This window comes from Brassica napus, chromosome C9 (genome assembly GCF_020379485.1).
Source record: "Brassica napus cultivar Da-Ae chromosome C9, Da-Ae, whole genome shotgun sequence".
NCBI lineage: Eukaryota > Viridiplantae > Streptophyta > Magnoliopsida > Brassicales > Brassicaceae > Brassica > Brassica napus.
The window spans coordinates 37653333-37664698 of NC_063452.1; the positions used below are offsets into that span (position 1 = coordinate 37653333).

Below are 11366 nucleotides of genomic sequence, written 5' to 3' on the forward strand. Positions count from 1 at the left end.
GTCAAGGGATATTGTGATTCTGATTATGCAGCAGATCTTGATCATAGACGGTCAATAAACGGCATTGTGTTCACAGCTGGAGGCAACACAATTAGTTGGAGGTCTCAGCTACAACAAGTGGTGGCACTTTCAACTACTGAAGCTGAGTACATCTCACTTTCAAAAGCTATAAGAGAGGGTCTCTGGTTAAAGGGATTATCAGAAGAGTTGGGTTTTGGAAAAGATTCTTGTGGAAATACATTGCGACTCTCAGAGTGCAATAGCGTTGTAAAAAAATGTGGTTTTCCATGAGAGGTTGAAGCATGTTGCTGTAAAATATCATTTTGGAAGAGATCAGATCAAGAAGGGAGTGATTCGAGTATTGAAGATTTCTACAGCTTGCAACCCTGCAGACGTTTTTACCAAGGTACTGCCAGTGTATAAGGTTAAAGATGCACTGCAGTTACTAAGAGTCAAGACGATGAAGGATAGCATCCTTGTGATGCTAGCGTCCGGTCAAGGACGTGGGAAGAGGTGTTGGAGGTTGATCTAATGACTCAGGTGGAGATTTGAAGGATCTAGTCATCAAATCAGAGTGAAGGACTCAAGTGGGTAAGTCCTAAGTTGAAGAATGAAGCCGGTTAGTATAAGGTTTCATAATGCACTATGTAATTAGTATAAGACATGTGTCACTCTCTCATTTAGATATATGTTAGTAAACCGGTTGTAACCAGCTAGTATATAAGCTGATTAGGCTAAGTCTCTTGAGCTAAGTCGTTATTGTTTTGATAGCCAAGAGCGAGAGAGAGAGAGAGAGAGAGAGGCACCAAGAACGCTTGTACCGGAGTTCGCTTGTGAACGTTATAGTGGTTTGATCACAGATCCAGTGAGCTATAGCGGCTTCTCCTAGTTAACGGAAGAGTTCGGTGAACATTGGGTCAACAACCACTGTGTCGTTTACTTTCTTGTATCGGAGTTTGATTGGAGAAGGAGAAGAGAAGAAGCATCGAAGTGAATCGAGCTCTTATCTTCACAGAGACGTTGATATGGAGATTAGTTACTAAATGGAGGCAGTCATCTCAGCAATGATTCCAAATCTTATTAAAAAAACAGAATTATGGATCATCTGTCACGAAAAAATAGTCTTAACGAGATACTGTATAAAGCTAAAGACATAAGAACCAAGAGAAATCAGCAACTTACTGGTCGTGGTTGGTATGCGGAAATGGGGAGAGGTATAAAATCGATCATCACTTGATATCTCTCCTTTATCGCGAAAAGATAATTTTTGAATCTAAAAGATAAGAGAATACAATATTCATTAGAGTTAAAAAGAACAAATTACCATTAATAAAAATCTCTGAGTTAATTAAAATTTGAGTGGTAATTTCAGTAATATATTAAAGGAAAAATTCCATCAATATGTTCAAACTAAATTTCATTAAGCTTTTTAATATCCAAAATTTTTCGCTATCCAATTTAATACCCCAACTAATTATTTTGTTCATTTTAATACACAAAATTTTAAAAATTTATCCCCTTTAATACCTAAATTTTATTTATTTTAATTAAAAATACTAATAAGTTTCAAACAAAATTTAAAAAATCTAGGAAAAATTAATCCAAATTTCTTGTAATTTTATTTTAAGATTTAAGAAAGAAAGCAAATAAATTAGGGATAAATTTTTTAAAAATTTAATTTTGAAGAAAAAATAAATAAATTCATTTTCTATTTCAGAAACAAACTGAATTCAATATTTAAAAATTTTATTACAAAATTTAAGATTATACACATTTTAGTTAATTTTATTTCTCAGACAGAAAATAAAATAACAATTTCCTGATATTTTATGTAAGTTTTAGAGATTTTTAAAGTTTTTTTTTTAAATTTATTAATATTTTTAGTTAAAATAAACAAAGTTTAGATATTAAAATGTGTATAGTTTTTAATGTTTGTATTATAAATGCGCAAAATATTTAATTGGGTAAAAAATGTTTGACTATTAAAAAGGTTAATGAAATTTAGTTAGAGGAGCTTATTGAATTAGAGATTTTATAAATTTCAATTTTTTTGTCAATTCCTAACTTATTGGATATGGTGTTTGTAAAAGTTCTAACAAATGCTAGGTTATTGGATCTAACATTTGTATAAATCCTATTAAAACTCCCCTCATCGGAAAAGGTGGATTTTCATCAATAATTTATATCAGAATTATTTGGATTATTAGAAAAAATGATTTGTCCCTTCATATTCAATACTCCAGAAAAGAATACCTCCTCTTAATAGTATTTTTATGGAATTTTTATCTATATTAAATAAAAAAACCTCTCTCTACTTTTTCTCTAACCTCTCTCTAAGAACTTTCAATGAAAACAAATAGCGTTTATGGGGCCGGTGGTTTCACCACCGCCGGTTACCTTTTTCTCCTTTTTGTTTTTTTGTATGTAAATATTTGATCGAACCTTCGGCTTAGTCCGATTTTCCTCTACGTTTGCGGATATATGCTTCGGTTTAGCCGACTTAAAATCTTCGCTTGGCGATACTTTTGGTGTGTTTGTGAATACTCTTCTAATACTCTCTGGGTTAATAAATATTCCGCCTGTTTCTTGGTTTTCGTCTTTTTCCGAAGGTCACCCTCGATCTCTTTTTCTAGATGAAATCAATCTTTGCTGTTATAAATCTTGGCAAAGTATTCTGAAGGACAAGAGTTTTAAGTTTTACAGATTATTCTTCTCGGTTTGGGTCAACTTAATAAGAGTCAACGTTTGCTTTTAGCAAATGTTTTGACAATAGTTGGTTCTAAATCGATTTGAAGGTATTTGGAACTTTTCACATCCAAAGGAAGAGAACGAAGATTGAAACATCAGAGGCGCGAATGAGAGTATTTTTCAGATCTATGGAATTAGTGCCTATCGTTTTTCGATGTCGAGAGAACATAATCTTTACAGCAGCTTCCGATTCACGGCTTTGGAATTCTACTGCTCAAAAATGGAAAACACGTGTTGATTGAAGATGAAGCTGCTAGGGCTTTCTAGATTTAGACTGTTTTCTTTTTATTGGGCTTTAATGTTATATTATGTTGTTTTCCTAATGGATCCTTTAGTGTATTTGAAACCATGTAAAAGTCCTTTGGGCTCTTTCTGGAAAAGAAAGCTAGTTGATAAAAAAAAAATTCTATATTAAATAAATATAAAGTTAAATTTATAATATACTTTTCTTTTAATCGAGGAGAAGAAGATACGTTCATACCAATGTCAACCATTGTGTGAAACGTGGGATTTTTCAACAATTTGAACCGATTTAAATGCAAAAGCTCCGGGAGGTGTGTCGAGATAAATCTAGTATCTTTTTGGACCCGTCAACAATCACTAAAAGAAAGTATATATAAAAGGGAAATTAAACTTTTGGTTTCCCAAAAAAAGATTCATTTTTAAAATGGAAAAATGAATAAACAAAAAAAAAGCTAAATGATCACATAAAATCGAATATCCAATGCGAATCTCGACTCCACACCGTTGGAGAGATTGGCCTTTTCCCATTTCCACCTCTCTCTCTCTCCTTTCTTCTTTCTTCTTTCCCTCAGCGTCACCTGTAAGCATCAGCACAAATCCATCAACCATTGTTCTTTTGAGTCAATATCTCTTACATTTCTTCTTTAGATTAACATCTGCCTGATCGCACAGAAGTTGGTGAATATCATCTTGTTACGAATAATAAATCTTCCCTCTGCGTTACGGGTTTTAAATGGTAAGCGTTTTGGAGATCGTAGATCAGATTCATTACATTCGTCGTAGATCTGGGTATATATGATAATCACCGACCCAGAAACCTCCAATTTGATTTCAATCTGATCGATCATGTCGAGTCACCATGGCGTGGAGCACGTTGGTTTACCCACGCAGATGAAATCAAAACAGGGCTCCTGCAACCCGTTCAAGAAACCCGGACCCGTTTCCATGGATCACGTTCTTCTAGCTCTCCGCGAGACGAGGGAAGAACGGGATTTGCGAATCCGGAGCCTATTCAACTTCTTCGATTCTGAGAATGTTGGGTACTTGGATTGCGCGCAGATCGAGAAAGGGCTGATCGCGCTTCAAATCCCAAGTGGGTACAAGTACGCCAAGGAGCTGTTTAGGGTTTGTGATGCGAATCGAGATGGGCGTGTGGATTATCACGAGTTTCGTCGGTACATGGATGATAAGGAACTCGAGCTCTATAGAATTTTTCAAGCTATTGATGTTGAGCACAATGGTTGCATTTCTCCCGAGGGACTCTGGGATTCACTCGTTAAGGCCGGTATAGTCTCTTCATTCCCTACATGCTCAATCTTCTTGATTATGTGCAAACCTTTTCTTGTTAATTACTAGCTGCTAGATCTTAGTGTCTTAAACAAGTTGTACATTTGAACTCAAATTAACTTTTCAGATTTGGGGAAGTTTGTACAATTCTGTTGATGCAAGGAAAGCTTTCGGTCTAGGTTTATAAAGTGGCCCTTATATTAGAATTGCCTACTTAATGAAGAGTTTATGGTGTATGTTGGTTTGATTTGGCGTACCATTGTTAGCATCCTCTCTTGTATGCATTTTTCATCCCTATGCTCAGATTTTGTATCACTTCTGTGTAGGATTAATAACTTTCAACCACAACTTCTTATGTATTATGCTCTGTTTTCGTCCTATAAGCCACAACAGCTTCTATATTGCAGGAATTGAGATAAATGATGAGGAGCTCGCTCGCTTTGTGGAGCACGTTGACAAGGACAATGATGGAATCATACTGTTTGAAGAATGGAGAGATTTTCTTTTGTTGTATCCTCACGAAGCCACCATCGAAAACATTTACCATCACTGGGAAAGAGTGTGTCTTGTAGACATTGGAGAACAAGCTGTTATCCCGGAAGGAATGAGCAAACATGTAAAGAGAAGCAACTACTTCATTGCAGGTGGGCTTCCTTAACTGTTCTTATTTTCTTAGAAAAACATAAAACAAAACTGGCTTTTGACAACAAGATAGTACTGTCACAGGTGGCATAGCCGGTGCTGCTTCTAGGACTGCGACTGCACCTCTGGATCGCTTAAAAGTCCTTTTGCAAATTCAGAAAACCGATGCTAAAATCCGAGATGCTGTAAAGACGATATGGAATCAGGGTGGGGTTCGGGGTTTTTTTAGAGGTAACGGGTTGAATATAGTGAAGGTAGCACCAGAGAGTGCCATCAAGTTCTATGCGTATGAGCTTTTCAAGAACGCTATTGGTGAAAACATGGGTGAAGACAAAGCGGATATCGGCACTACCGCTAGACTTTTTGCTGGAGGTATGGCTGGTGCAGTGGCTCAAGCCTCTATATACCCTCTGGATCTTGTGAAAACGCGGTTGCAGACATGCACTAGCCAAGCAGGTGCTGCTTGTCCCCGGATTGGAACGCTCACTAAAGACATATTGGTTCATGAGGGTCCACGTGCCTTCTACAAAGGTCTTTTCCCTTCACTTCTCGGGATTATTCCTTATGCCGGTATCGATCTTGCTGCATATGAGAAATTAAAGGATTTGTCCAGGACATATATTCTTCAAGAGGACGCCGGTAAATCTCCTTACTGCCATGTGAAATATGCTATATTTTTTTTTTCACATTCAGGCTTGAACGTAGACTCATTAAACTTGGTTCGGGTTTGGACTTCAGAACCAGGTCCGCTCATTCAACTAGGATGTGGAACCATCTCAGGAGCTCTTGGAGCAACCTGTGTTTATCCTTTACAGGTTGTTAGAACAAGGTAAATCAATTCCAATGCCCATTTGCTTTTCCTGCATAGAGAAACATAGATCAGTTCTCGCGTGCGTTTTGAAGTGTTTTTTTCATATATTTTATATATGTTTCTGTCTAGCAGAATGCAAGCGGAGCGAACAAGGACGTCAATGTCTGGAGTATTCAGGAAGACAGTAAGTGAAGAAGGGTACAAAGCACTCTACAAAGGGCTTCTACCGAATCTTCTAAAGGTTGTTCCTGCTGCAAGCATTACGTATATGGTCTACGAAGCAATGAAAAAGAGTCTTGAACTTGATTAATGACTTCATTTTGATATTGACGAAAGAGTGGAAATAATAAAAAAGAGAACCTAGTTAAAACTAGGTTGTTTTTAACATGCTTGATTCTTCTAATCATCATTTGTAATGAGATTAATATACTTTAATGTTGTTGTTTCTTTAAACATTTTTTCTTATTGTATAAAGCTCTCTATAGATTCCGATTCCTGGCTGAACAAACTTCAGTTACGTTTTGATAGAGAGCGGAAGCTAAATAAAAGGATAGAAGTTAGGAATACTCTTCCCCGAGTTTTCGTGCTTAGAAAGCTCGTTAAAGATTAGGAATATTCTTCCTCGTGCTATAAAAAGCTCGTTTAAAAATGTTATGAAACATAGGAGAATAGTTCCTTATTCTTATTAACCAGCCTTTTATATATATGGAATTATAAGAGAGATAAAAGGAAACACAAATATGGAAAGACTGGAATATGAAAATACAGATATAGAAAGAGTACAAATTCATAAACCAATAAGAAAAAGAAAATTAGGGTTTGGCCGACTCTCTCTCTAACCGTCTCTCTCTCTCTCCTCTTGGCCGCCGGCTCTCTCTCTCTAAGTATTGGCCGGTTATGAACCGGACCGGTTATGGACATCCACAATATGATTTATAACACTCCTCCTTGGATGTCATAACCATAACAGAGTTTGTAATACGCTTTGGATGTTGCCTCATTAAAACCTTATCAGAAAAACTCAATGGGACAAAACCATGGTGAAGGAAAAAGAGTACAACACGTATTACCCCTCTGTTCTGAACATCACTGAAGGTCTTTCAGTCTACTCATCTCAATCTGATGTGTGAGCTTCCTGAACGTGCTAGTCGGAAGTGATTTGGTGAACATGTCGGCTGAGTTGTCACTGGAACGCATTTTTACCACTTGGACCTCGCCGGCTTTCTGTAGCTCGTGCGTGAAGAAGAACTTAGGCAGGATGTGCTTCGTCCTGTCTCCTTTGATGTAGCCGTCCTTAAGCTGAGCAATGCATGCTTCTTTGTCCTCATACATGATCGTTGGTGCGTCTCTCCCTTCGGTCATCCCACAATCAACTCGGATATGGTTGGTCATGGACCGTAACCATACACATTCGCGGCTGGTAATTTGAGTGATATCACTACCCCTTGCTCATGTACCACTGTTTCTACTGAATAGCTCTCGTGATAGTGATCATCTGCACAACTTCCAATTGAGTAATTTCCTTCTCGTACACGGTCGACTCCAGTGTCAATCGATGGGTAGTAGGCAATGTCGATCGATGCTCGTTTGCTGCTTGTCTGATGAAGACGAGTGTCGATCGATGTTGGAACGGTTCTATCGATCGACGTCTCATTCCTTTTCCAAGAGGAATGGTGGAGAAGTCTATCTTCCTCAGCAAGAATGGCTTTGTACTCTATAGCTCGTTCCTCCCCATAATCTTCATCATACTCCTCTGTATGCAGGATAGCAGTGTGCATCACCATGGTGGGATTGTAATAGTCATTCTCCCAATCGGCTAGACTACTGTCGATCGATTCTTCCTTATGAATATCAATCGATTTGTGATTGGCACTGTCAATCGATGTTGCGGTGTGAGTTTCGATCGACGCAGAGTACTCTTTCTCGTACTTTGCTCCACAGTGGCATCTTGCTATGAGTCATGGATCATCAATTCTTCTGGAGGACGTCTATGGTTACGTGTCTGGAATGGGATCGTAGTAGACATGGGGGTCTATGAGTGTCAGGCACAACTGGTTTGTTTGCATGTTGCACACTGCTCCTACTGTTGACAAGAAGACTCTCCCAAGCAATAGTGAAGAATTCCAGTTTAGCTTGATATACAAGACATGGAAATCAACTGGAACTAGGGCATTACCAATCTGCACCTCTAGGTCTCTTACAATTCCTCCTGAGCTTCTCTGAAAACAATCCACAAAAGTGAATGATTCCTTGGAAGGCTCCACCTTCAGACCCAGATGGTCTGCCATAACCCTAGGTAGGTGACTGATGCTCATGTGTCGCACAGAGCATGTGGGAACTCAATACCCTTCACCGTACATGGTACTGAAAACTTCTCAGGATCACTCTTCTTCTTCAGTGTAATCCTATTCTTCATCTTTTCTCTGGCCACACAGAACATTCTCTTAATGTCCTCTTCAGTTGTAGACAGAGTCGATTTTCCCATTGAAGTCCACCGTCATATTCTGCTGTCCCTCAAGAACCCTATCAAGCATTGCTTCAATCTTGCTCTCCTGAGTAGGTGGTGGTGACTTCTGGTAAGATGAGTTTCCATAACTCCTGTTGTTGCTGTAGCGTTTCGGGTACTGCGAACTCTAGTTGAAGTTACTCTTCTATCCATTGCCATAGAAGTTTCCATTCTAATTTACAGACCTCTGAAATCCAGTTCCTCCAATGAAGTTCAGATCTTCTTCTACCTCTGCTCTACCCTCTGTGTCTACAGCTTTTGCATCCTCTACTAAGCAAGTCTGCTTCCTGAGAATCTTGTGAACACTGTCAAGCTTTGCTCTGAACTCATCCATCTGGTCATTCCTAAGGGTGGCTCCAGATCTCCTGTTCTCAATATCAGTGTTCTTGCTGGACGCCAGGTTCTCAATAACTCTCACAGCCTCCTCTGGATTCCTAGTGTTGAAGTTCCCATCGCTGGAAGTGTTAGGGGATTTTTGTGTAGGATCTTTGTGTATACCACGGAATGATGGACAAGGCTGGTATTTGTATTGATTTTGAGAGATATAGTAGAGATAAAGACTTGAAGAGACGTTTTATTGAGTAGACAAACTAGGATTACAATGATTTCAGTAAGAACCCTAATTCTAGCTGTCTAGCTCTAGCCTCTAAGTCTTGAAGTGTCGATCTCTTGCTCTAGGGTTTAAGTTCCTTTTATATAGTCTTCTTAAGGCGGGTCTTAGTCGGTCGGAGTAGGTTAAACTCTTCCATATTCAGAAATATGGAAGGTTTTCCTTATCGGAAGTCTTCCTTTTCCCGGAGGATGGGAGGCAGTCCCTGGCCGTAGTATTTTGTAGCGGGGACTCGGGGTGCCTCCTAGCGGGGACCCAGAGGCCGGTGTCCTGCCTGGGGTCTGGAGGAATTCTATACCTGAGTATTTTTTGCCAACAGTTTGCCCCTTATTGCTCGATTTCGTCATCGAACTCGGGCAATAACCTATGCACTCAAGTCAACCGGAGTTGCTCATTCTTAGCAGGCTTCCCTTAGGCAGGACATCGCTCCAGTAATCCTGCTATCCCGGGTTGCACTCAGGCTGGAACCACTCTCTAAACCCGGGGGAAGGCCGATTCCCTTATACCAGACCGGGGTCTGGCGCTATTTTTTGAACCGCTGATATCTTATCAAAGATGGAGAAGCTTTGGGCTTCTGATGGCATCTTGGAGACGGCGGAGCCTGGAGCTCTGATTATTGCCGAAGAGGAGGCCTGAAGGCTTGATGCGTAGGCACATATCTGGAGGCTGGCGCTAGTTTGGTTGATGGTACTATGTGCTCTTCTTATTTTTAAAAGTGCGTATCCTTTCTCAAAACTTTACTTTTTAGGAAGAATTTCCCTTTTTCTTGCAATGGCCGAATTTCCTTTTCATTGCTTGTCCTTTATGTTAGGGATTCTTTAGGATAATTGGAAATATCTCTACTTCCTTTTCTAATCCCGCGAAGGGGAATGATCCGGATGTATATAAGGACTCGCAATATCTCCTAACTGGCCTCAACCCAATTCCAGCGCTGACTCCTTGTTAAGAAAGATGAATCCCGAATTGCCTATGTTTCCGTCCTCACTCGTGCGTGGTCGTCCAAGGCCACGTTGTCCTTTTACCGACCCTTTCTCATCTCCTGTTCCTTCTTGGGGAGATGTTCCAGAGGCTGATAGCATGAAGCGGTTCCGATGGCACCCCTGAGAAGGTTTCGTTCTTGTTTCTTCGATGACGGTCCCCTTTCAGAGATCCGAGAGGGAGATCTTGCTAATATGCGGAGGAAGTATGCGATTCATCCTTCAGTAGGGATGAGGAGGTATGCGATTCATCCTTGCATGGTTAGAATAGCCGGTACGTGTTCGTGAATATCCAAGAGCCGTTTGGCTATCCTTCGTCTTGGCGTACTGTTGGTAAGTTCTCCTTTGGACTTTGAGTTTTACCATTCCTTTGGGAGCCCAGTCGCTACGTAGCCACCGACCAAGCCACTCGGTCAGTCGCTACGTAGCGACCGACCCACGAACGAGTCGGTCGCTACGTATCGACCGATCCAGCACGGACCAGGTCGCTACGTAGCGACCAAACTGTCTCGGACATCGATCAACGGGTATGACCCAAATCCGTGCATTCTCGTCTGTTCCTCAATGCTAGCTCCCATGTACCTCAGCGATATAATTTCTCACATCATTCCGATCAAAGTTACCGTTGAAACTTTACGATAAAAACCGCAAGAACTTGTCTTTATCGAAAAGAAAATCGTAACAAACGTTTCATGTCGAAAGACGACCCAACGAGGTCTAAAACGCGACTAGAAGCCCACTTACGATTCTTTAAGGATGAACTCGTAGATACTATGGCGGTTTATGTTTTTATTTTATAAAAATAAAAATAAAGATAAGTTTCCGCAGAAAAAATGTTAAGTTTCCGCGGATAAACATGAAGATCGGAAAAATGGAATATCTCCATTTTTCACTTAAGACGGCTTAAGGGCAGGAAGGGAAAAGCTAAAACCGACCTTGGAGGAGTATATAAGGAGTCCTAGGTGAGAGGCACAAGGAGAGACTTTTCCAGAGCAAACTTAGCACTTAGAGCAATTTTAGGCAACTTACCGTTTTTGTTATTCGAGCTGCGACTCAATTAGGTCTTGCAGTCTTAGGATTTTAGAACTAGGAAGCTCTCGTAGCCCAGGCTCTTACCTTGTTGTAACACTCAAACGCGGATTCAGAATAAGATATATTTTGCCCTCTTTTCGATTTCTTATTTTTCTCGTCTTTATTTTGTGTTCTGATTGCCTGACATGTGGTTTAGCAGATATCCGGGACCTCTAGGAAATTAGGGTTTTCCTAACTTTCCTTATTTAAACGGAAATCGACAGTGCAAATTTCGGTTCCCACAGTTTGGCGCTTGAAGGAGGGGTGGGGTACGGATTACTCTAACTCATAGCCGCAAAACGCTTGATCAAAACGATGTCCGGAAATACGAAAGACAAAATCGCAGTTCGCAACAATGCTGGTAAGACAACTCCTTCCGCCACTGCACCTATGGCCAACGCTTACGCAAACGCCATAGTTCTTGAGAAAATCGAGAACCTAGCCGCTACTTTTCGCCACAGGAAGTGCAAT

The 11366-nt window shown here is 40.0% G+C and overlaps 2 protein-coding genes across 2 annotated transcripts; one reads left to right on the top strand and one right to left on the bottom strand.

Annotated features, from left to right (window-relative positions):
- The first annotated feature begins 3467 nt into the window (after positions 1-3467).
- On the top strand, positions 3468-6225 carry LOC106383077 (calcium-dependent mitochondrial ATP-magnesium/phosphate carrier protein 2). The gene is made up of 5 exons (XM_013823189.3): positions 3468-4276; positions 4686-4922; positions 5005-5559; positions 5659-5749; positions 5864-6225. The coding sequence occupies exons 1-5, from the start codon at positions 3838-3840 to the stop codon at positions 6039-6041; spliced, it is 1500 nt and encodes a 499-aa protein (XP_013678643.1). The 5' UTR covers positions 3468-3837; the 3' UTR covers positions 6042-6225.
- Positions 6226-6817: 592 nt separating this feature from the next.
- LOC125592645 lies at positions 6818-7123 on the bottom strand. Its single transcript, XM_048767971.1, has one exon. It carries the CDS (start codon positions 7121-7123, stop codon positions 6818-6820), a length of 306 nt encoding a protein of 101 aa, XP_048623928.1.
- Between the last annotated feature and the right edge of the window lie 4243 nt (positions 7124-11366).